General features: G+C 43.2%; 1 protein-coding gene across 2 annotated transcripts in view; it reads left to right on the forward strand.

The window, feature by feature from the left end:
• ANKDD1B (ankyrin repeat and death domain containing 1B) overlaps positions 1-26,571 on the forward strand; it is a 51,536-nt gene that overhangs the window by 19,174 nt on the left and 5,791 nt on the right. For both annotated transcript variants that reach the window (XM_036280104.1, XM_036280103.1), the window contains exons 6-11: positions 5,933-6,031; positions 6,796-6,894; positions 11,180-11,278; positions 19,544-19,642; positions 22,362-22,460; positions 23,540-23,638. In XM_036280104.1, the coding sequence (XP_036135997.1) occupies positions 5,933-6,031; positions 6,796-6,894; positions 11,180-11,278; positions 19,544-19,642; positions 22,362-22,460; positions 23,540-23,638 (594 nt within the window). The remainder of the gene's footprint in view (positions 1-5,932; positions 6,032-6,795; positions 6,895-11,179; positions 11,279-19,543; positions 19,643-22,361; positions 22,461-23,539; positions 23,639-26,571) is intronic.

Here is a 26,571-nt window from a genome sequence, read left to right on the forward strand (position 1 = left end):
TATCTTTTGCTGTGCAGAAGCTTTTTAGTTTGATGTAGTCCCATGTGTTCATTTTCTCCTTTGTTTCTGTTGCCTTAGTTGATGTGTCAGTGAAAATTCTGCTGCGTATGATGTCTGAAATTTTGTTGTGTACAGTTTCTTCTAGGATTTTTATGGATTCATGAGTCACATTTAAGTCTTTTATCCATTTTGAGTTTATTCTTGTGTATAGTGTAAGTTGATGTTCTAGTTTCATTTTTTTGCATGTAGCTGTCCAATTTTTCCAACACCATTTATTAAAGAGGCTGTCTTTACTTCACTGTATGCTCTTGCCACCTTTGTCAAATATTAATTGAGCATATTGTCTTGGGTCCATTTCTGGGTTCTCTGTTCTGTTCCACTGGTCTATATGCCTGTTCTTGTGCCAGTACCAGGCTGTTTTGATTACAGTGGCTTTGTAGTACAACCTGAAATCTGGTAATGTGATCCCTCCTACTTTGTTCTTCTTTTTCAAGATCAGTTCTGCAGATATTTGTTGAAGGCCTGTCATATACAAGACACACAACTATCTTCCCTTTCAGTGGACTCTGGCTGCTTTCATGGAAGACAGCATTGTGTGGGGAGGACCAGGTAGACTGAAAGGGCTTAAAGACCAAAGCATGTTTGTGGGGACCCCTCACTACTTCTGGAGCTTTTGCTGGCCAGCAACCTTCTTGTCCGTCATCTCTTCAGCTGGTCTGGGTTTGTCCTTTTCCACTCTTCCTTCTCCTCCTCTAAATGGCTGAGGAGCCCTGGCAACAGATTGTGCAAGTCACATGTCCAGCTAAGTGATTTTAAAATAAAGATGGGTTTACAGATATACAACGAATGAACAAATAATGAGCCCACTGGGTCGTCTAGGGACAGAAGAATCTCTAAGTTCCCTTTTAGTCCTGTAAGAAACCTGGATTAATCAAAGCGAAAGAGTCTCCTTTTTTTTCCCCCATTTATTTTCAGACAGAGTGGGAGGGAGGGAGGAAGAGAGGGAGTGAGGGAGGGGGGGAGAGAGAGGGGGGGAGAGAGAGAGAGAGGGAGAGAGACATCAATGTGAGAGAGATACATTAATTGGTTACCTCCCACACGACCCTGACCAGGGCTGGGAACCAAACTGCAACCAAGGTATGTGCCCTTGATAGGAATCGAACCTGAGACTGGTCAACAGACCAACGCTCAAACCACTGAAACAAACTGGCCAGGGCCAAAGTCTATTCTTTTAATGAGATGTGAGTAGGGTCAAGGATGATGGCAAAAACCAGTAGGAACTGGGAGTTCAGGGTCTATTAATTCATCATCAAGTTTTCTGTCAGTCTTTGCTTTAAAGTATTGTGGAGCTCATGAAACACATTTGATAGAAACAACTGCTCCACCTTCACAATTGCCCTCTGGCCTAGTGTCTTATCAAAAGAAAGTGATTGAGAGCCTGTTTATCTTCCCAGGGTTAGTGAAATCTTTTCTTTAGTCTGAAGGGAACTCCAGAAGCTAACAAGGAAAGCCCTGCTTTGATGAGGTCTTTATTAATAAGGGCCCAGGAGTGTTTGGGTGGGCCTAGGTAAAGAGGGGAGATGTAGGGCATTGGGAAATATTTTGAGGTTTCTCCCAACTCCATAGCTCTAGAAATCATGTGTCCTACCCAGAAGACAGAGATCAGAATAGCCAGAAGACAGTATGGGTAAACTCACCTAGATATTTTAAATCTACATGTAAATTCCCACCTAGTGATCAAAAATAAGTACTCAGACTAAGAGGGGGAGCACAGAAAGGAATAGTCTCAGAGGCCATTTATACATTTGGTGAATATAAGAGTTTATTGGTACAATGTTAGCTTGGTTTCAGCTGCAGATATATGGGAACTTGCATTGGTTTAAAGGAATCTATATAAGAAGTCTCTAGAGATAGACAATGCAAAGAAGCTTTTTTTTTTTTTGCATGTTGGGAATAATGAGCATGAGGAGTTTGAGAAGACATATCTTCTTATGTGAAACTGAGGCCAGTCTTTAACGACTTGGAGGTAATCAAACCTATCAGCTCCAGTGTACAGCAGAACAAACCCACACTCACACCAGTTCCACGCCTTCATATTTATCACCTGGCTGTTTCAGTACTTTTTACCTCTTGGCAATATTCTTTTTCCTTCTCCAATCTCTCATTTTTCAGGGACCTGCTGGTTTCCCCCGTTTGCTGGGCTTACCTGTGAATTCCTGTCCCCGGGGGAAGGGAAAGCGGGTGGTGTCCACAGGCACGCAGAGCACGGGGCTTTGTGCTGGGTTCCACCTGCTTCCTTCCCTCCGAGGCTCTCCAGCACACCTTTTCTGGCATCCCTGTGGGCAGGTTGGACTTTGGGTGCCCATTTAATGACTGTTTATAAAAAATTTTCTGAATTTGGTAACTTCTCAAATTTGATAATCCTGATGGTAAAAATGAAAAATAATTTCTAATCAACAATTGCAACTCTTCAGACTTATTCACATGCAAAAAATTCAAATGCACTGAATTAAAACATATTAGGTTAAATAAAGGAAGTAAGGAACAGGAATTCGGGGCCCTCCTTATTTTTGTTGATTAGGAAAAGGAATCAGGATCCTTTGGGGAAGGCATTGTGATTTGTCTGGGGCCTGAAGTCTGGGGCTCTGACACCAGGCTCTACTCTTCTCCTGGCTGAAAAATCTCCCTGCCCCCTTGCCTCCCAAGAGAGAAGCAGTCCTATGAGATGCCTGGATAGAGGCCTATCCAGTTAAATAGGGTTGGGTGGCTAAAAATGAAATAAGACATGATCAGAAACTATATTTGAAAATATGTATTTTAAAATTCCTGTTCTTATTTTGCCTACATATACTAGGATGGTAGATTCTCATTTTACTGTTACTTTATCTTTCTTTAGGCTATTTTGAGTATGCTTATATATTTACTAGGTGGGATGCTGCCTGATTCATGAATTGTTGAATAAAGTTAATTAGATCTTTAACTAAAAACAAAAAAGATATAAATTACTTTATGCTATTAAAAAATTTTTTTTCTTTATTGATTTTAGAGAGAGAGGAAGGGAGAAGGAGAGTGAGATAGAAACATCGATGAAAGAGAACATTGATCGGCCACCTCCTGCTTGCCCCTCACTGGGGACTGGGCCCACCACCTGGGCAGGTGCCCTGACCAGGAATCGAACCAGTGGTCTCTTGGTGCATGGGTCAACGCTCAACCACTGAGCCACACCAGCCGGGCTAAATTACTTTATGCTATTTTTGATGTTTATAAGGTATAGACTACTTTGTAAAAATTGACTTTAACTTTTTGTTGTTGTTAATCTTCACCTGAGGATATTTTTCCATTGATATTTTAGATAGAGTGGAAGAGGGGGTTGGGAGAGAGAGAGGAATATTCATGTGAGAGAGACGCATCAATTGGTTGCCTCCCACATGACCCTGACTGGGGCCAGGGATTGAACCTGAAACCCAAGTATGTGCCCTTTACTGGGAATCAAACCCGAGATGCTTTGGTCCTCAGGCTGATGCTCTGACCACTGAGTCAAACCAGCTAGGGCAGCTTTCACTTTTTGTTGTTATTGATGGTAACATTTTAAAAAGGGCATCCAAAGTTTAAAATAACAACTTGTTTTCTTGGCAAGGAAAGATGTTTCATTTGTGATAACCTGCTGTTTTCTGACAGATTGTGCTTTCTTTGTGGGTGGGTCCTTAATCACTTTGGATAGGCAGAAATGCAAGACTGAATTGCAAGGGTAAACAAATAAGGCCATTTTAAAGTTGAACAGACCCCCTGATACTTCTGCTAGTGTTTGTCCCCAAACTATTAAATATGTATTATTTAGGATTATTTCTGTTATGAGAGAATAAAAACCAGCTTAATCTAGATTAAGCAATAAAGGTAATTTATTAACTCCCAACTAAAGAGTTTGAGGGTATTATCTGGCTTGCTGCTAGCAGCCTCAAATTTATATTCTTATGGACATTCTTATGGATTTTAATGCATAAGAAATAAAATTTCTCTCTCATCAAATGCTCACATATAAATCTCAAGAACAAGTCTTTTTGCCCTTCTTGGATCATATACCCAATCCAGTCACTGTGACCGGCATGGGTTATGTGATCACTTCATGTGGCAGTAAGGCCCAGCAATTGACAGCACTTTGAAAGCCTCAATGGCATCATATCTGGCTCAAGAATGAAGAATTAGTTGAACTTTTTGGTGCCAGTTTGTTTCTCCAGCTTCTGTAAATGCATGAATACAGAGCCCCGTAGAGCTAATCCCTGTAGACATTTTTTTTTTTTTTTTTTTTTTGCCATTTATTATTTCAGCAGTTTTCCTTCTTTTTTTCTTCTAGTTATTGGGGAATCATGAGCTGTACCTCAAGTTAACAGTGACCACGATCTTTTCATTTTCCCACCTTAATAGGAGATCAGATGACAAATCTCAAATTCAGGGACCTTCATTTTTTTGTTTTTAATCCTCACCCGAGGATATGTTTTTATCTGTTTTAGAGAGGAAGGAAGGGACAGAGAGAAACATCATTGTGGGAGAGAAACAATGATCTGCTGCCTTCCATACACACCCCGAGTGGGGATCAAAAACCTGCAGCTCAGGTATGTGCCCTGACTGGGAATTGAACCCATAACCTTTTGGTGTACAGGATGATACTCCAACCAACTAAGCCACCCAGCCAGGGCAGGGACCTTTTTATAAAGAGGCTCGTCTCTTGCTTTCTACATTTCAAACATCTTGCTAAGCTTTTGGTTACTAACACAGCAAGCCAATTTGAGTTTTTGTTAGTTGAAGAAAATACTTCTGCCCATTTTTCTTTTTCTTCTTTTAAATGCCTTGAGTTAGAAAATTAAAATTTCTATGGGTCTTGTACACTTCTTGATGACATTTTAGCTACAAATGCAATCTCCATTTGCAATGTGAAAAATTGGAGAAATTACCATAATCAGAAAATTCTACATTTGAACTTTTCTAAATCACACCTGAACATCCTCTTATGCTGTGTTTTCTGGATAATGCCTTATTTCTTTTTCAAGATTTTTTTGTAATCTGTACCCGAGGATTTTTTTTTTTTAAATTGATTTAGAGAGATAGGAAGGGAGATGGAGAGAGAGAGAGAGAGAGAGAGAGAGAGAAAAGAAACATCCTTTGGTTTCTTCCTGTATGCATTCCAACCGGGGACTGAACCCACAACCTGGGTAAATGCCCTGACTGGTAATTGAACTCACCACCCTTCAGTGTATGGGGTGATGCTCCAACCAAGCCACACTGGCCATGGCTGGATAATGCCTAATTTCTTGATTCTATTTCACGTAGGCCATTCTCAAGAGTTTTTCTGTTGATTCTTAGTGAATGTTGGGGATAAACATATAAGCAAGTAAGCAAGGCCTAAAAAGAAGCAGTGGATAAAATGTCATGTTTGAATAAGCCATGTAAATATTGAGCCCTGGAAAATTTCTGCTTCAAACACTTTTGTCAGTAAGGCAAGGCTTACTGTGTGATGTGCAGGTGCCTGAGACAGGGTCTGACATGTATTAGCTTCTTGGTAAATACTTAAGTAAAGAACTATTTGATAAACACAGAAAGTTGGTAGAATTGCTACATTCAAAAGGGAATCTTGTCTGGCTGTAAGATGGCACCTCACCAGGTGATGGGGAGGACCATCTGAGCAGTACTTCTTTGCCCCCATGAAAATGATTCTGTGCTGATGTAAAATTCCCAAACTTTTGGGCAATAGCTCAGAACTAGGTCTGGTTTGGGATTAGAGAGATTGTTATCACCTTCCCCAAGAAGGGCCCAGCATATTGTGACTGGAAGCACCATCTTGGCTTCCCTGTCACCCTCAAAATGCTGCTGCCTTGTCAGTTGTCTGCTTGTTCAGTAAATGTGTAATACACACTGGAGGTTTATGATTGATTTTCAGAAAGGAAGAAAACCATTTCTTTTGGCAGCTAAGAGGGGCCATGTCGAAATGATAGAAGAACTTATCTTCCTTAATCTGCATACTTCAGAGAAGGACAAGGTGAGTTGGACTTTTCTTTCTTTCTTTTTTTTTTTGACCTTCTGTTTCTTCAAAGAACAAGAGAAAGGGGATTGGCAGTTGTATATTTTGGTGATGGCATTGGTTAGCAGTAGATTTTTTAGTTGTTACTACAGTCAGAGAAAATCGTGGAATATCCAGATGAAATGAACCTACTTTTGCAGTGGATTGCCCAGATTGCCAAGTTTTGCTCCATAAATGATTGTGAAGTCAATAGACTACCTAGATTTTTCCCCCTAGTGTTTACTTCACACCTCTCTTTTCTTCCCACGAGGTCTGCTGGAGAGTCAACCCCACCTGACTGGGGAGCGAAACCCCAGATGGACAGCTACATCTATGAATACATCTTTGATTATTTTCTTAGGACAAATTCCTTGATGTGAAATTATGGGTCTCAGAGTTCTGCATATTTTTAAATATTTCAGTATACATTACTAAAATTTTCACTAGTTTACCTTCACAAAGGTTATAGGGAATTACTTTTATTGTCCTACTTTTTGCTAGCAAATTAGCAGCAAAGATTGAACAAAGAATATGGAGAATTTTTTCTACTCATTCAAACAGTATTTTCATTTAAAACTTTAAAACATTATAAATTTCATTTAAAACTGTGGATAACATGGTCCACACTCTGGACCACAGCTTTAACCAAATGAAACCCCCCAGAAGCCCCATTGCAACCTGACCCGTGAAGGGACATGATCCTCGGAGCGGGGGACTCTACCCTGAATGTACCTGTGTTGCAGGAGGGAAACGCTGCCCTGCACCTCGCAGCGAAGCATGGTCACAGTTCTGTGGTAAGGGTGCTGCTAGCCCAGTGGGAAGAAGTAAATGAGACCAATGAGGTATGTGGAAGTGCAAAATATTGTGCTCTGTGCCTTCAAAGGGGCTGTGACACAGCATTTCTTCAAAGGGTGCCCCACTTTTGTTTCTGAGATTTTCTAAACCAGTGACAGCCATTCTGCACACAACAAGCAATGACAGTGCTATCACGTCTGCTGCCTGGTCAGCTAAGATTGGGAGATGGTGGGTCTTTTTTTATCCTTACCCGAGGACATTTTTTTTATTTTTTTATCCTCACCCGAGGACACTTTTTGCATTCATCTTCAGACAGAGCAGGAGGAAGAGAGAGAGAGGAACATCCATGTGAAAGAGACACATCGAGTGGTTGCCACCCACATGACCCCAACCAGGACGGGGGCCAAACTGCAACCGAGGATACGGGCCCTTAGTGGGAACCGAACCCAGAACTCTCTGGTCTGCAGGCTGATGCTCTAACTGCTGAGCCAAACTGGCCAGGGCGGGAGATGGTGGGTCTTGATCTCAGATAGGTTAACATGTGGAAGAACACGTGACTTAGAATTGGTGGGGTGTGGTCATAAAAATAGCAACTATGGGTAACATAATGGAAACTGAAGGCTATGAAAGTGAGTATGTGTGGTTCCTATGAGAGGTCAGTACTCCCTTTGGACCAGGGAAGCCCATCAGCCTGGTCCCATGCATCCCTGGACCTGGGCATGCAGAAGTTAAAAGCAGGGCTTTGACTGCTGATCCTGGCTCTATCACTCTTCCAGCTGGCTGACCTTGGGCACCTTACTTAGTAAGCCCCCTTCCAGCCTCAATGTCCTCATCTATAAAATAGCCTCATGAAGCCACAGTGAACTTTAAATGGAAATGCTGTGTTGCACATGTGGCAAATGTGCAGCAAGTGGTATCTGCTGTTAATATTGGTGCTTTCTGGGTGCAGTGAGTGGGATCATGGTTATTGTTGGAATCAGCAGTATATGTTGTGACCACCCTCATTATCTTCTCTTCCAGTTTCTAGGAGAATGTAAGCCAGGCTTTTATTGAGGATCCTGGCCAAAAATAGAGCCTCCATTTGTTTATTTTTCTGTATGTGTTCACTCTTTTCTGTCCATCTGGCATGATGATCAAGTTTAATTTGTTTAGCTTAATTAAAGAAGATCCCAGGGAGAGTGTTGGAGGAGGGAGGTAGAGGGACTGAGCAAAAAAGGGAAAAAAAAGAGAGAAAACTTATGGACATGGATAACAGTGTGGTGATTGCAGGGTGGGGGGAGGGGGAGGGGGAAGAGGGCATAGAGGGGATAAATGGTGATGGAAAAAATTAAATTAAATTACATTTAAAAAAATAAAGACAATTCTAGGAACTTGGTCTATTTGGATGAAAGTTAGGACCAATGTTTTAGAAACTCAGAAAGAACATGAATCACCTTAGGTAAATCATAGGCATGATTTGCCTTCACAAATCAATGTAGAGATGGAGTCCTGTAGTTACAGGATTAAATTTAAAGTCTTAGTCGGGCTCGCCCTGTTCTGTTTTAATGCTTTACCACTGGAATGTGTGCACTTGGGTTTCATCCACCTTTTAGCTATTTTTGAGTCAGGGCACATTGGGGAGAACTCATAATATCCAACAAACTGTAATTACAGATTATGATAGGCTTCATTTGCACAAGGTAAGGTATCTGGTGATATTAGCCTTTCGAATAAGGCCCATGTTACTCATACTGTCTTGGGAGGCCTCTGTTTCTTTTCTTTTTATTTCTTTATTTTTTAAATATATATATATATTTTAGACAGAGAGGAAGAGAGAGAGATAGAAACATTGATGTGAGCGAGAAACATCAATTGGCTGCCTCCTGAATGCCCCCCATCGGGGATTGAACCCAAAACCTGGGCATGTGCCCTGACCGGGAATTGAACCAGAACCTCTCAGTCCATGGGACAACACTCAATCCTCTGAGCCACACCGGCCAGGATGCCTCTGTTTTTTTAAAGAAGCTGCTGCCAGAGCAGCTGGAGTGACCCATGTGAATATGCTCTAAAGCAATTGTCTCCAAACATTTTTGTAGCAAACTCATATCAGTAAAGAAAGTCTATGCATGCGCCTATCACATATATATTTATGATTAAGTTAATACACTATAAAAACATATGCCAGAAATAAACATTTAAAAAATTTGAGACGAGAATCATCATAAATAGCAGTTCTCATAATTTCCCCACTGAAAGGATTATCTTGTATACTTCTGACGTGTTTTCCTGCCAGTTTTCTTTGAGTTCCTATGCATGTATATATTGTAGTGGCTGCCCCAAATTCATTTAGCTTACTACTTATTTATTTAGTTTATTCCAGTTTTTCTTTATTATATGCTATCATGAACCTCTTTGTATATAAACCGTAGTTTGAATTCCTCTCTATTCCCTTTGGGTATATTCTTAGAGGTAGTATTGTTGGATTAAAGATAGGAATGTTTATTAGGCTCTTAATATGTTAAAGATGTGAATTCTTTCCTTCACATTTTTTGCAAATATTTTTCCACTGGGGTTTGCCTTTTGGCATCTCTTCTCCTGGAAAAATGAGAAGATAGATTATGAAGAGAAATTCCATTGTAACAGATGGCTGTCCCAGGCACTCAGGTAAAGCAGCCTGGGATACAGTTTTTCCATCTTGTTGGAATGGGTACACTGGTTCCATGCTCCTGCATCCCTGTTAACATGACTGTTCCTATCTAAATAGCTGCCAGTGAAACCTCTGAACGTGTCCTAATGCAGTTTTTAAGGATGTTATTCTTCACATCCAACAGGGGAAATGGTTGGGGAGTAGGGAAGGAATTCTGCGTTCCTTCCCAATATTTTAGGAAAGAATCTGCACAAGGAGGGGGAAATATTCAACTGCTATTGTGTGAGACCAGTTCCTTCTTTGCTATGTTTTGGCTTAATCTAAGCTCACTTTGTCCTACTAGTGTTTATCACGAGTTTCAGGAAACGTAATTACTGAGTTAGCATATTACTTTTTTAAATGACAGACACTTTTTAAAATTAGTTTTAAAGGTTAAAGCTGTACTTGGTACAAATGTGCTTCTATTTTTATGTTTCACTGCATCATAATTCCTTATTTCTGTGATGATCTTTTTTTTTTTATCCTCACTCGAGGATATTTTTCCATTTTTTGTACAGATAGAGTGGGAGGGAGAGAGAGGAAGGGAGAGAGAGTGAGAAACATCGACGTGAAGGGACACATCGAGTGGCTGCCACCCGCACGACCAACCAGGGCCGGGGACAAACTGCAACCAAAGTACGTGCCCTTAGCGGGAACCGAACCCCGGTCTCTCCGGACCGCAGGCCGACGCTCTAACCGCTGAGCCAAACTGGCCAGGGTTGTGATGATCTTTCTTAACAAGCAATTTCTGTCTGGTAGGTAGGATCTGTGTCCTATTTGTCTTTCCAATTCCAATACCTAGTAGAATCTGACAGATAGTAGGTGTCTAATAAGTGTCTTTTGGCTAAATTAATAAAGGTTAGGAGTATGAATGGTGGAGGGAAAGTCAGAAAGGAGGGAGCATAACAGAGTAGTTAAGAGTGCAGGTTTGGGAGCCAAACAAGCTGAACTTCCATCCTAGTTTTGTCACTTTACAGTGTAGGCTCAGTTTTCTTGTCTGTGAATTGGGGATAATATTAATCCTGATCTCATAAACTGTTGTACAGTTTAATTTTGCCAAAGCATATAGTCTTGGTAATATAAGCTGGCACTTAGATGCTTAATAAATACTATTCATTATCAAGAATAATGCACAGCCCTGGCCGGTTTGGCTCAGCAGTTGGAGCGACAGCCTATGGACCAGAGGGTCCCAGGTTTGGTTCCCGCTAGGGTCATGTACCAAAAAAAAACAAAAAACCAGAACAGAATATTTGCCCTGGCCAGTTTGGTTCAGTGGTTAGAGTGTAGGCCTACGGTCCAGAGAGACCCAGGTTTGGTTTCCGTTAAGGGCACGGCATGTGCCTTGGTTGCGGTTTGTCCCTGGCCCTGGTGGGTGGTGCAGGAGGAGCCACTTCAGGTGTTTCTTTCACGTCGATGTTTCTCTCTCTTAAGAAAAAATGAAAAAATGTCCTCGGGTGAGGATAAAAAAAAGAAAACCTTTTGAGTGACCTTGCAGAACTGAAATTTGTAGAGTTGGACATTAAATAACTCATAGTACTCAGCCTATGTTAACTCAAAAAAAAAAGAGAGAGAGAATAATGCACAAAAGACAGAGAAAGCACACTGGTTCTCAAGTAATTTCTTCCATAGCAAAAAGTAATTAACTTTAACATTTTTCCTTTTTCTAGAATGGAGAAACACCATTCTTCCTGGCTGTTGCAGGAGGTCATGAAGAATGCAGCAAAGTGCTGCTGGCAGCAGGAAGTGATATCAACATTCCAAATAAAGTATGTGCTCCATGCCCTGTTCACTCACACAGTGGGAGGGGGACTCAGGGTGCGCTTTGGGTAATCTGGTCCTGTGTTGATCTACTCACTGAGCTTTTGTAGAATTAATATTTATAATTTGCTTTGTTTTGGGTAAGAATTAGTGATTCATTTCCGATATTCCCTAATTAATGTCTCCTCAAAAACAATGACATTCTCCTTATTTATTTGGGGAAGGAATAATTGAAAATGGGGCAAAAGGAGCATACAGTTGTTACTTTTCAAATACAGAGATAATCTTATTCTGCTTAGTTTTTGCCCTGGTGACTACTACATGTCTGGCTTATTCATAGTAGATATTGGAAAAAAAAAAAATTATTGTGTGAAAGCCCAGGGGTCAGTCTGGAGCCTGGAGAAGACAGACGGTGCCTTCTTTTAAATACAAAATATTTCGGTGCTAAGATCCTTTGACACCTCCCTTCATTTAAATGAGAAAACTTGTGTTTAGAAAAGTTAAGGAACTCATGCAGGATACATGACTAGTTAATGGCAGTGCAGAGATTCAAGCTCAGTGCCTGGGCTTCTGACCACTGCTATGGCCTTGTCTTCAGATGATTTTACTTCCTTTATCTATTTTTCTAATTAATTTTATATTATAATGAAAATAAAAAATCTTGAATAGCATCTTATTGCACCTCCCCATCTCAATTTCAACTCCTCCGAATTAACATTATTAAGAATTTATTTAATGTTACATGGGAAATGTGTTAAACACATGCACATATACACACCGACACTGCAATAAACGGTGGCCATATATGCTGCTCTGCACCTTGTTTTTGTTTAAATTGCCAATATATCTTGGCGAGCTCTCCATGTCAGCACAATGTAGAAATAAATAAATAAATAAATAAATACATAAATAACAATAACAAGAAACAAACAAACAGATGTTAAAGTTACCTCCAGTGGCCAAGAATTAGATACAACCTATAAGTGCAATGAATAGTAGGGAAAGGCTGAAAAAATATTTGGTTCACCTATTTCTTGAAGAATATGCACCCATTAAAAAATATTAAAGGTAAATACTAAATATAATATAGAAAAATGTTCATGATAGAACACTAATTGAAAAAACAATGTTTTTGTACATATATTTTTACCATATAAAATTTATATATACATGGACAAGATTGTGAGAGTGTAGAAAATGAAGATAGTATGAGGTGAGTCCCATTGATGTTACAGTAAATGAACACAAAGTTAAGGTTTCATGGGGTCCAAGAAGTGTTAGAATGTGTGCCCTCCTGTACTTAATTATTTGGCCCTCAGAGGCAGTTTGCTCTGTAACGTCTTTTACAAGCTCACTTCTCCCCACCTGACTAAGACGGCAGGCTCCACGTTGTGCACATTCTTATGGCCTTGGGCTCATCTAGGCAGCCTGGAAGTTGTCCTGAGTCCGCTTCTCAGCTTTCACCTTGAGTTTTCTCTGAGTTTCACTAGCATACTTCCTGGATCTATGGCCTCAGCTCTCACTGGCAGTCTGCACCTGTCTCCGCCCAGTCTGTCAAGGAGCCCGGACACAGACAGTGTGAAGCAAGGAGCCAGCAGCATGGACGCACATTACTGAGGGGACACGCTGGACTCCTTTTGCTTTCCCATCTGTAGGCGATTACTGTGTGTGATCTTGGAAGTGCTTCACCTGCCGACATTGATTAGATTTGGTCTCCAGGAGATTGCTTGTGTGTCCCCACCCCCAACCAGGGGGGTGGTAAAGGGTTGAGTCATTTCTGAGGAGGTAATTGAAGTAGATTATATACTTAGCTGATGGTAGAGACTTCCTCCATTAGTGCCGGATGAACAGGCTGCCCAGCTGGGGCAGTCGGCTTTCTTCAGGGCTGTGCCAACTGCCTGGGTCCAGTGAAGACTGGAGTAGACCCTACCAGTTCATCTTTCTAGAGGCCCTACACTCACATCTTATTAAACATATTCAAATTTTCCCACATTTCACATTACTTTTTTTTCTTTTTTTCTTTTGCTGAAATTTATTTTTAAAGGCTCTTTTTATTTGTGCTTTCATAATTTTTTGGATATGGTAAACTCCCCTAATTTATGATGGACTGATTTTTTAGACCTCTGTTCATACTTGGGAATTTCAAGAAGATGAAAAATTTAATCTACAGATTGTTTACAAATGTAATGAATATTTTATGAATATTACATTTAACAGTCAATGAAGTATGAATATGTCACTTAAATATTCATTTACTTCAGTTTTGTGGTTTTTGTAAGGAATCGGGGGCGCCGTCGAATAAAACAGAGAAGAGACTGGAGAGCCAATCAGCCGAATAAACAGGGATCAGGCTTTATTGGGTGCACTCCGGGCAGGTTCACAGACTCCGGGGGTCGAGTCCTAGAAGCCGCGCTCAATGTAGGGGCTCATGTCTTTTATATCTGCCTGTTGTAGCTGGAATTTGTCCCTTAGGGTTTGGCCCTGCGGGGGCTATGCATGGAGCCTCTGGAATGTGAATCGATAAGAGCAAGATGGGAGTTAATCTACAAGCTCGAGGTAGGCTGTTCAGGGTGGGAGACAAGGCTGAGCAAGCGAGACAATGGTCGAGCACTTTGCCTGGCGCCAGTCCCCAGGCCATCGGACATTCCCGACTCTGTGATAATGACAAAGGGGCGCAGGTGTCTTTCTGGCTACTTCGTGCTGGACAGGGGCGGCATGATCCGAGCCTGAGGATCTGGAGAGAGGTTGATAATGGCTTAGCATCATGATCTCGTGCACCGTCTGGCTGGTGAAGGCCTTCAGTCGGTTTTGTAGTAGGGAGGAGAGTAGTCGTAGGAGACAGGGTCCGAAGGCTAGGGCTAGAAAAAGGAGAGTTAGGGGACCCATAAGTGGCAAAACCCAGTGTGCCCAGTTGGAATCGAACCAGGTGCTCCAAGATTGATCTCGCCTTTCCCGAATGCGTTGTGCTCTTTCTTTTAAGTTATTGGCAGCACTTCGGACGAGGCCTGACTGGTTAAGATAGAAGCAGCATTGCTCTTCTAGGAAAACACATATACCTCCCTTTTCTGCAGTGAGGAGATCTAGGCCCCTTCGATTTTGAAGGGTGACTGCTGCTAAGGAGTCTAGTTGATCTTGGATGCTGAGAAGGGTGGAGGCTATTTCTTCTAAAGAATTTTGTGGGTCTTCAGATAGGATGTGGAAATATGATAGAGAGGTTCCTAGCCCACCTTCCCCGAGTCCCAAAGCTCCTGTAATGCTTAGGGCAGTGAGGAGGGGTACCAGCTGTATAGCCCGTTTGTGTCTGCTTGTATTAATCAGGGTGACGTCAGAAACAGGCAGGGAGGCGTCCTGGGGGACTATATTGATGTTGGGGGTGAGATATACCAAGGTGCAGGTGCCGGTCCAGTTAGTGGGGAGACACATATAGGTGGTGGACCCACACATATGGCAGAGTAGGCTGAGGAGGACAGGGATAGGCAGACCCAAAAGTCAGGCGCAAATGTGGAGTTGGCCTTATAGAGGAGGCGTTGGGTCAAATTCAGGGTACGGAACAGATGGGAGGATTCCAGAAGCGAAGGAGAGAAGGCGGCAAGAATGAGTGGGCAACCAGGGGCGAGGCCAGAGTCAGAAAGATGTATAGCAGAATCATAATGACTTATCATGGATGATCCAGTTAGGGCGTCTTGTGTATTCTGATTTTCGTCGGCCCCAATGGAGTGCAGGTGAGGCGAGGCTCCAGGACTGGTTGCTCTTCTGGAATCGGGGCTTTCTTTATCCTAGAGAGATGGATCCAGGCGGAGATCCCCAACACCTTAACTGCAGAGGGAGTAATCAGAACAACGGTGTACGGTCCCTCCCATTTAGGGTGTAGGGGTCGGGGAGAGAGGGTCTTGATTAGTACCCGGTCTCCGGGTGAAATGGGTTGGGAGAGCTCCGATCCCAGGTCAGGTCCAGGTTTAGGAAGGGTACGGTTAGCGTGTTCTCGGAGGAGGGAGCAAAGGAGGGAGAGAAAGGGCAGGATTGAGGCCAGAGGGGGTAGGGAGTCTATAGACGGGCAGAAGGGTTGCTGGGTTGAGGGAGCCACAGCTTGAAAGAGAGATTGAAGGGTTTTTTAATTTGATGAGGATGGGGGCGTGATGTGAGGCAACGGAGGGGGTGTTTGTGTCCCAGACCCCAGGGTGGACTGCCGGTAAGAGCTGGACCGCGGAAGCTGAGGCAGTAGCCTGGGTAGGGCCAGAGAGTAAAGCTATTAGATGCGGCTGCTGGGGGAGGAAAGAGATGGTAGTATGGAGTTTAGATAAGATATCTCTCCCCAGAGTGGAACTGGGCAGACAGGCATTACTAAAAAGGAATGGGAGAACGGGTGGCCTTCGAAGATGCAGTTAAGTAGGGCCGTTCGTTTGGGGGTTGTAGGGAGCCCATCAATTCCCATAACCGAGACCTGGGAAGGAAAAGTGAGGCCCGAATGGGAGGGGAGGACAGAGTAGGTAGCCCCCGTGTCTATTAAGAAGGAAATAGACTTACCCGCTACCTGGAGCGTGACCCTGGGCTCGGCGAGGGTGACCAGAGTCGCAGAACCAGGGCCGCCTCAGTCGTCCATGAGCCGTAGTAGCTCCAATGCTGGGAAATCCTGGGTCTCATTTCCCCCGCATTGAGGTGCTGAGGATTGAGCCAGGGTCGGGCAGTCCGACTTCCAGTGTCCCATTTGTTTGCATTGGGGGCAGGGCTCGGTAGGTGGCCTGGACTGTGGGCAGGCTTTGGCCCAGTGGCCTTCCTTGCCGCATTTGAAACAGGCGCCTGGAGGCGAGCGAGGTCCCCCTTTTGGGGCCTGGTGTCTTTTCGGGTCCCCTGCTGGCCGTAGGGCAGCTACCAGAGCCTGGGTTTGGAGGCTTACCTTCTGCTGGAGCCTCGCCTTGCGGGCTGCTTCAGCAGTCTCCTCCCGGGCATTAAAAACCTTAAAGGCCATTTTTACCAGGTCTTGGATGGGAGTTTCAGGGCCCCCTTCAGCCTTCTTGAGCTTTTTTCTGATATCAGGGGCGGACTGGGAGATGAAGTGGGAGGCAAGGACAGTGGCCCCGTGGGTGTGCGGGACTGGGTGTGGGCAGCGACAGGGGAACTGAGGGGATTATCTAGGGGGCGGGGGGGCGGAGTGTATCCAACAAAGCCTGAATATAAGGGACTTCAGAATCTTTTCTGGTGCCTTGTGTAGACTCTGAGAATATCCCAATTTGGAAAAATTTTCGAGGAGACACCTGAGGGGGATCTTATGGTTAAGTCTGGATTCGGAATTGCCCATGGCAACAGATTAGAGGGGCTACAGGGGAGATGGGTATGACCGCTGAATTAATTCTGCGAAGGTCTTGGACAAGGCGGTACTGCCCCGAGGGTTTCTTAACAGGCAGAATGGGGGAATTACAGGGGGAGTTGGTAGGAATGAGGAGGCCCTGGCTTCTGAGTTTAGATATAATGGGGTGGAGTCCTAGTTGGTGAGCCTGAGAGATGGGAAATTGGGGGCGATTGGGGTAAGATGATGGGTTTTTTAATTTGATAAGGACCAGATGTAAGGAATCGGGGGCGCCGCCGAATAAAACAGAGAAGAGACTGGAGAGCCAATCAGCCGAATAAACAGGGATCAGGCTTTATTGGGTGCACTCCGGGCAGGTTCACAGACTCCGGGGGTCGAGTCCTAGAAGCCGCGCTCAATGTAGGGGCTCATGTCTTTTATATCTGCCTGTTGCAGCTGGAATTTGTCCCTTAGGGTTTGGCCCTGCGGGGGCTATGCATGGAGCCTCTGGAATGTGAATCGATAAGAGCAAGATGGGAGTTAATCTACAAGCTCGAGGCAGGCTGTTCAGGGTGGGAGACAAGGCTGAGCAAGGTGACAATGGTCGAGCACTTTGCCTGGCGCCAGTCCCCAGGCCATCGGACAGTTTTCTTTTGGTATCTTGGAACCATTTTTTTTTTTTTTAAGATTTCAAATATTTCTTTGGCTCTGAAAGGTCTGCAGGCTCTGTAGTACCTTGCAGGTAAAATGCCGCAGGCTCCCACCCCTCTTCCTACCAGAGGGCTCCTGGCTTTGGGCTCTTCATAAACTTGTTTCTGCTTCAGATCTCCAACTGGGGTCCCTTCTAACCAGTCTGATCTCAGTCTAAATGTCACCTCATCACTCACTGGAAAGTAGTCATCCAGTTCCACTTTACTTCCCATTGTAGCACTTATCGGTAGCTGATATTATTCTTTTAATAACATCTAGAGTCTAATAAATTTATCCTAAATTTACTGATTACTATTCTGCCAATCTACGAATCTATAGATCAATTTATTGTTCACCCCCACTGGAATAATACCATTAACTAACATAATGCCTGTCACAGAATAAGTATGCAATAATATTTTGTGAAATTAATAAGGTGGTAATTATGATTACCATATACATTTACTAGCTCATTTATTATCCTGGTACTGCTGTGTTTTGAGGGAAAGAGGTAGGATGGTGTGATAGACAGAACAGTGGCCCCCAAAGATGTCCACAGCCTTATCCTTGGAATCTGTGAATATGTTATGTTACATGGCAAAGGGGAATTTAGGTTGCAGCTGGAATTAATGTTGCTCATCATCTGACCTTAAAATGAGATTGTTCTGAATTATCCAGTCAAGCCTGATGTAATCACAAGGGTCCTTTAAAGCAGAAGAGGGAGGCAGGCAAGGAGGTCAGGGGGCAGCATGAGGACTCAGTGCACGTTTGCCGGCTTTGAAGGTGGAGGGCGAGGCTGTGAGCCAAGGGATGTGGGTGGCTTCTATAAATTGGAAAAGGCAAAGAAATGGATTCTTCTGAAAGCCTCCAAAAGGCCTTTATTTTCGCCCTGTGAGACCTCCAGACCAGTAAGATGATATATTTGTACTATTTAAGCCACCAAGTTTGTGGTGGTTTGTTATGCGCAGCAATAGAAAATTAATACAGGTGGTAATACTTTTTTTTTTTTTTTACAGAGGAAGACAAAATGGCCCATACTTGAGAGGCCACTTATCCAAGGTCATAAAGACATTTGAACTTAGCTCAAGCTAGACTCCAGTTGGTCAGAATGTATATTACTCCTGTTAGCATCTGTTCTATTATCTGTTGCTTCATGACAGACCAACCCAAAGTGCAATGGCTTAAACAATGTATTGTTATCTTTCATGGCTCCGAGGGTTGAGTGGGCCCAGCTGGGAGATTCTTACTTTAGGTCTGTTATGTGGTTGCAGTCAGATGGCAGCCAGGCCTTTAGTCGTTTGAAGGCATAAGAGAAGTGGACATCCACGCGGCTCGCTCACATGCTTGGCAGAGAACCGACATGTGGTGTTTCCACATGCCTGGGCCTTCTCACAGCACCTGGTTCCTATGAGGCAGGGAGCAGAAGCTGCCAGGCCAGGTAGGGGCCACACCTGGAACTGGCACACTGCCACTTCTGCCCTATTCTATTGGTAAGAGCAGTTACAGGGTCCACCCAGAGTCAAGGGGGTGAGGAAATAAACTCCACTGCTTGATGGGGAAGTGGCAGGGCCACATTGCAGAAGAGCATGTGGGATGGGAGATACTTCTGCAGCCATTCTAGGAAAACATAGTCTGCCAGAGCACACTTAATTGGAGAACCTGAAAATGCTTTGTGGCAATCTTACAATGAATTAATCAATAACTATTCGTTGACCTTGCATTATTGTGAGGTACCTGCTAGGCCTTTTGGAGCATGGCAGGATCATTAAGAGCAGGCCCTGCCCTAAAGCAGCTTGGCATCTAACGTGGGCACCGAGTGAAGAACTGGAGCACGGGAGCTGTAGGAGGCAGCTGCTGGCGGTGGAGAGGAGGTGCGGAAGGAGTGGAGGAAAAGGGCTACGAGGGACTGCTGCACGTAGGTAGAAATCACACTGGGCTTTCGCAGGAGTGCGGAGGCCTTTCTTGGGACCAATACCAACTCAGCTTTGGCTGAAGGAGGGGGTTGCAGAGTGTATAGAGAGAAGACTTGGCTCTGGTGTTCTTTGTGCTTTCTGGAGAAGGGAAACAGATTTAAGTCCTATTTGCCTGAGGCGTGTAATACCTAGGACTCTGACTCTTTAATGAGAGACACTCAGAAGCAACAAAGAGCGCCCCCAAATTATCGAAAACACATTGGATTTTCCTTATTAAAGAGTCGTACTATTTCATTCTATTAATTGATTGCCATGTGATGAACACCAGAAAGCTTGCTGGATTTTTACGGGACCCCCTCTGTGCCCTCTCCATCTGTTTCTTGCAGCTCAATATCAGTGCTTTGCAGATAGCAACCCAGAATGGCCACGCATCCCTCGTCAGCTTTCTTCTCAGCGAGAACGTTGATCTGCACCAGAATGTGGGAGTGAGTATATTCCAGTGACTCTGGCTTTGATCATGGCGCTGTGAGGCGGCTGTGCCGGCAGATGCCCCTCACAGATACGTGGTGGGGTAGGGTGTTCACAAAGGAGGGATTCTTTCTGGGAAAGCCGACTGCCTTCTTTTGGAGACTGAGTCTTAATCTTGAGAAATAAAATCCGAGGGATGAATTTTAGAAAGTCATTGAAATTCCTGAACAAAATGAAATCTGTGTGTTTTAAATATTTATATTTGCTCGAACAAAACTTTCTCATGTGTCTAGAGATGCCATTATTCTTGTATTAAATTTATCAATCTGGGGAAATGATGAAGCTGCTGTCAATAGGAAGGAGAAGATAATTTTTTCCCCCTTCACTAAACAATCTTGTTTTTCTTTTGAAAGTCAATCCTTTATGCTGATTTATGTTTTCTGAAGTTTAAATTGGCTTTGGTAAATCGCACAAAGGTTCTCTGTGCTGGAATTAGATCGGAAACATTCCTCTATTTTTCACTCTATTTTCATTTCTCCTGTGAGGATATTATTTCCTCTAATCTTGCTTAGCTATTACTCTTTGTTGTATTAACTCGAGAGAAGGGATGTGATTTGAACCATGACTGGTAGTTTTTGGAGAACGGAGTTAAGGAAATTGGCTCTGAACTTGCCTGGTCCGTCCCAATATGCTTCCTGTTTCTCAGGAGGGGCTGGGCCCCTGCAAGGCTGGTGGTCCCAGCAGGAAGGACACTGCCCACTTCCTGGGAGGAGAGATGCTTTTTCTGTCTTTCTTTTTTTTCATGCTCTGTGTCAAGAGAGAAGGTTCTTCCTGAGCAGAAGGGGCCTGCACGGAAAGCCTTCCCCTCGCGTCGCCCCCTGCAGCCACATCTGTCTCCATTCCCCTTGCTCACCCTCAGACAATCTGACTTACATAGCCGTGGCATCCTACCTGCCCCTCCTCTCCTCTTCCTCTGTGTGCTGGCGACACCCTTGCCAGCTCACTACATCTCTATTCCATCAGGCTAGCCCTGTTTCCTGGGAAGGAGCCTGGTTCAGTGTTGGCATTAGGAAGATCTGGGTTCATATCCTGTCTCTGCCACTTCCTCACTCTGATGCCTAGTGAAAATTATTTAACCCCTCTGTGCCTCATATATACCTCAGGGAATGGAAGACCTAACTACTAGGGTTATTGTGAATAAAAAGTTGTGTTTAAAACAGAGTACGGTGTGGAAGTGAGTGCATAGTAAATAACATTATAAGAATACTTTGGTCCTGGCTGGTTTGGTTCAGTGGGTAGAGCGTTGGCCTGCAGACCAAAGAGTTGAGGGTTTGATTCCGGTCAAGGACACATGCCTTGGTTGCTGTTCAGTCCCTGGCCCTGGTCGGGGTGGTGAGGGAGGTAACCAGTTGTTGCGTCTCTCTCACATCAATGTTTTTTTCTCTCTCTTTCTCCCTCCCACTCTATCTGAACATAAATGGGAAAATATCCTCAGGGGAGGATTAAAAAAAAAAAAAGAATACTTTGGATGCATATAACTGGTGTTTATTAATATCTATTCCACTTGAGCAACACTGCCTGTGCCCTCCTCACCCACCCTCATACACATCTGCGTTCCCTTTCTCCATTCACTTTGCTTTCAGCTCAGTGACTGTTCTTCAACAGTCTCACTGGATCGTCTGCCCTGTTCTCTACACCTGTACCTTCCTTCTCTCCTCTCCACTGGGCGCCTCGCACCTCTCTCTCACACCTGTGTTCTCCCCAGTTTCCCCCTCTCAACTGCTTCTGTGCCATGGAAACTTGTTTTCTCTAGTACCTTCAGGGGCCAGAGGCAGCTGGGTGAGAGTGAGGCACCAGGAAGCCAAGTGTGTGGTCTTGGAGGTGGGCACCGCAGCCTGGAGGGTGGGTAAGAAGCATGAGGTAGAGATGAGTGAGAGCTTGGGGGTTGTGGCTGGAAAACAGGAATTTTAGCCACAAACAAGAAGGTAAGGGGAGCAGGATGCAAGGGCTTGGTGAATACTGGACTCTATACAGGTGGGGTGGGGGTGGGGGGGAAGGCTGGATACAAGATCAACGCCCCTGGGTGAGTGAGGAGAGCTTGAGATCAGATCAGTTTAGGAAATGCTAAATGTGAATGCCATTTCCTCCTGTGGCTCTTCCCACTGCACTGTCGCTCTTTGAAGGCTCTGAGAAGTTCTGCAGTTATGCTTGTTTAATACTTTCTTATCCTTCATATTTGAGCTCACATCTCAATTCTTCAGGAAAGCCTTTTCTGACCTACAGAAAAAGCTTGGCCCTCAGCCCACACCCACATAGGCTGTCATACTACTTTCTACTTTTCCTCCAAACACTTAACATAATTTGTAATTGTATACTTATTTTGTGACTGAAAAACAGTTCATATTTGCTTATCCCACTAGATTAGAAGATTCCTAAGAATGGGTCATATTCACCACTCAATCCCTAGCCTGCTGAAAAGAGCCCGGCCCACAGGAGGTGCTCAGCGTGTAGTTCTGGAATGAATGAACAGGGAGAACTGACCACTGCCCAGCAGGTTTGCTGCACAGCCGTGGGTGGAGATGACTGCTGAACACTCACTGTGGGCCAGTCACTGTGCTGGGCACTGTGCTGGATACGTAGAGATTATCAGAAAGTGTCTGCTGAAATGAGTTGCTTTTTGATCTGAATGATGAAGCCAGAATATTTTGGATTAGAAATTTTCGTTTCTTTCTGCAGCCTAAGGAGTCTGCTCTTCATTTAGCTGTTATCAACAACCACATCACCGTGGTAAACAGCTTATTAAATGCAAAGCATGATACTAACATCTTAAATCAGGTAAGTCAAGCAAGTCAGAACCTGGAATATTAATATCAGTGCCCTAAGCAAATTGGCCCTGTGCTCTGGTAGGAAGGGTACTGGGCTAGGTGCTGTTGCCCGGCTGTGTGACCCTGGGGAAGTTGCTTTCTCTCTCTGGTTTAGAGGTTGGGCTACGTTATAACCAATGTTCTTTCTGTCTTAATATTTTAGAAATGTTTTACATTAGCATTACTTTGGGTGGGAGGTTAAGATGGGTGAATTCCTATGATTTCATATGTTTCTTTGAAACACTCATTCTCTTGATAGGAAAATGATTATTCCAGAAAGAAATTAGAAGTCTTGTAGTCCTGTATACATTACAATGCAGGAAATTTACAAAATAGAAATACATAGAGAAGGCAATAAAAATAACCTCTAATCCCTTCGTCTAGATATTATCATTCTTAACATCATTGATGTATTTTCTTATATGTGTGTGTGTGTGTATACATTCTTATATATATATTGAGCTAGGCTAGATATAGTGTTGTTTCCTTGTTTTCTAAGGCTTTTAATGCTAAATAAGTATTTTTTCATTAAAAAAATAATCTTTGAAACTATTTTTTATTGTGCCAAAATACACATAACATAAAATTTACCTTTTTAACCATTTGTAAATATACAGTTCAGTGGCATTAACTATATTCACATTTTGTGCAACCATCATAAACATTCATTTTCCCAAACTGAAACTCTATACTCTTTAAAGAATAACTCCCAGCCCTCCTCCCCTCAGCCCCTGGCAACCACCATTCTACTTTCTGTCTCTATGAACTTGACTGTTCTAGGTACCTTACATTGAAATTATTTTTTATAGACTATTTTTAATAGTTGCCTACTCTTCCGATATGTGGGTATATCATAGTTTATCTAATGAAACTCCTTGCTAAACATGTAACTTCCTGTCAGGTTTTCACTGTCATAAACAATGCTGCCATGAATGTCCCCTGTACCTACTTAAGAATAGGTAATCTTATCTATTTTTACTAATGCGCATATAGGATACCTTTTCCCTTTTCATTGTGCTTGGATTACATTTTTTGAATTTTTCATGGCAGAGGCAGCAGACTCCTTTGCATGTAGCTGCTGATCTTGGAAATGTGGAGCTGGTGGAGACCCTGCTGAAGGCAGGCTGTGATCTGAAGGTTGTTGATAAGGTAATTTCATGGATGTCACTCTGTTCAGCTGAGATGGTTGCTAAGACCACCCTCTTGGCTATAAACCTTGAGCAGCAGCATAGCCTTTGTGAAATGGACAAAAATTAGAGAAACCTTGTATCTTGGTAGTCAGTAAAACATCCCAATTTTGATTACGCCAAGTCAGTAAGAATTTTTACTCTGAACAATATAATGTGTTTTTTATCCGGCTGGTGTGGCTCAATGGATTGAGCGTCGTCCCATGGACTGAGAGGGACTGGTTAGATTCCCAGTCATGGCAGATGCCTGGGTTGTGGGCTTGATCCCCAGTGGGGGGCATGCAGGAGGCAGCTGATAGATATGTTTTTCTCTCACATCAATGTTTCTATCTCTCTCTCCCTTCTTCTCTCTAAAAAAATCAATAAAAACATATTTTATAGTATATGTGTATATTTGTTGTTGTTGTTGTTAATCTCACCCAAGGATATTTTTCCGTTGATTTTTAGATAGAATGGAAGGGAGGGGGAGAGAGAGAGAAAAACAGTGATGTGAGAGACACATCAATTGATTGCCTCCCACATGACCCCAGCCAGGGCTAGGGATCAAACCTGCAACACAGGTACGTGCCCTTGACCAGGAATTGAACCCATGACCCTTTGGTCCATGGGCAGATGCTCTAACCACTGAGCAAAACAGGCCAGGCTAAAATGTATTTTTAAAATTCAAATTATTAATTTTTAAACATGTTTTTATTTTATTTTATTTTTTAGAGGGAGAGGGAGAGAAAGAAACATCAATGAGGGAGAGAAACATCCATCTGTGGCCTCCTACATGCTCCCTACCAGGATCAGCCCACAACATGGGCATGTGCCTTGACTGGGAATGGAACCAGCAACCTCATGGTGCATCGGTTATGATGCTCCACTAACTGACCAAGACACTTATTAATTTTTTTAAAAGATTATAGATTCACATGGTCTGAAAATAAAAAAATGTACGTAATTAGTAAAGGTTTGACAGTAAAAATTTTTTATTCCCCCAGTCCCCCCACTTACATTTTTCTGGTTTCCATACTACCTTTGCCATATATATCCATTATTATACATTTCTCTGTTCTTTCTAGGGTTTTTTTTTTTTTATCCTCACCCGAGGACATTTTTCCATTTTTTGCACAGATAGAGTGGTAGGGAGAGAGAGGGAGAGAGAGAGAGAAACATTGACGTGAAAGAGACACATCAAGTGGCTGCCACCCGCACTACCAACCAGGGCCGGGGACAAGCTGCAACCGAGGTACATGCCCTTAGCGGGAACCGAACCCGGGTCTCTCAGGACCGCAGGCCGACGCTCTAACCGCTGAGCCAAACTGGCCAGGGCCTTTCTAGGGTTTTTTTTAATGCAAAGACAAGTATGTGTGTGTGTGTGTGTGTGTGTGTGTGTGTGTGTGTGTGTGTGTGTGTATATATATATTACTCTTCTTTTATTCCTCTCTCCTTTTTACACAGAGGTAATATACCTCTACATATTGTTCTGCATGTAGGTTTTTTGCTTTAACAATATAAAGTGGAGATTGTTCCATATTAGTACATGGAGAATTTCTTCATTCTTTTTTGCACAGCTGCATAATACACTGTGGTATGGACATACCAGAATTTAACTAATCCTCAACTGATGGGCATTTAGGTTGTTCCTAAACTTTTACTGTTATCAACAGAGCCACAGTGAATAAATGTACACATGCATGTCTAAAGTTGTTTTTTATTTTTAATAGTTTGTAAGTTGTAAAATACACATAACATAAAATTTACCATCTTAACCATTTTTAAGTGTACAGTTTAGTGTGTTAAGTACATTCACACTGCTCTGCAGCTAGTCTCTAAAACTTTTTTATCTGCAAAACTGAAACTCTAAGAACAACTGCCCATTTCCTCCTCCACCCCACCCCACCCCCCAGGCCCTGGCAACCACGATTCACTTTGTCTTTATTTGAATTTGACTGCTCTATTTACCTCATATAAGTGGAATCATGCAGTATTTGCCCTTTTGTGACTGGTTTATTTCACTTAGCATAATGTCTCCAAGATTCGTCCACATTGTAGCATGTGTCAGAATTTCATTCCTTTTTAAGGCTGAATGATATTTATTGTATGTATATACCACATTTTACTTTTTCATCTGGGAATGGACATTTGGGTTGCTTCCACCTTTTGTCTAGCGCCTAGACTCATTTGATGAAGTAATGCAGGCTCAGCGTTGGAGGGTAGTGGGACGGCTGTTAGATTCCTGCTTTACCGAAAGGTGTAAACGCAGGAGGCCTGTGTGTGGCGGTCCTGTGAAGTGCTCACACGTGTCATCTTCCTTCAAGCCCACATCCCCTCTGTGAGGTGGACAAAGTAATCCCAGTTTTCAAGACGAGATTTTAGAAATGTTAATGACAGCAGGGGCACACACATACATAGTAAGAGCCTGGCTTCAAAGCGAAGGCTGTTGGCTGCTTGGTTATCCAGCGCTTTCCTACTCATGTCTGCAAAGGTGGCTGCTTCCAGAACTGGCAGTTTTTCCTGTCCTTCCTCAGCTCAGCACATCCCTCATTCCCAGTGCCAGCCTGAATCTGCCCTACTCTATTTCAGAATCACACCTCTCACATGTGTAGGATCTGAAGTAGTGATATGCTTTTTACTTTTCTCTGTATGCCAGTTTTTAAAATTAACTCTTTTTTTCTGATCATAAAAATTCTTCTTCAGACACTCTGGAAAACATAGAGAAGCATGAGGAGAGCACAGCCACCATAATTCCATCGCTTAGGTGGAATCCCAGCAGCTCATTAGCTTCTGATAACATTTAGCATTCGTATTAACATTTGGTGTTAGTATTTTCCTGTGTTATCTTTTTTACTTTATTCTACTTTTTCATTAATACATAATACCTCCAGGGCTGTCTTGTGGGTGGAGGATCTA

The sequence above is a fragment of the Molossus molossus genome, unplaced genomic scaffold (assembly GCF_014108415.1).
Source record: "Molossus molossus isolate mMolMol1 unplaced genomic scaffold, mMolMol1.p scaffold_m16_p_3, whole genome shotgun sequence".
Classification (NCBI taxonomy): Eukaryota; Metazoa; Chordata; class Mammalia; order Chiroptera; family Molossidae; genus Molossus; species Molossus molossus.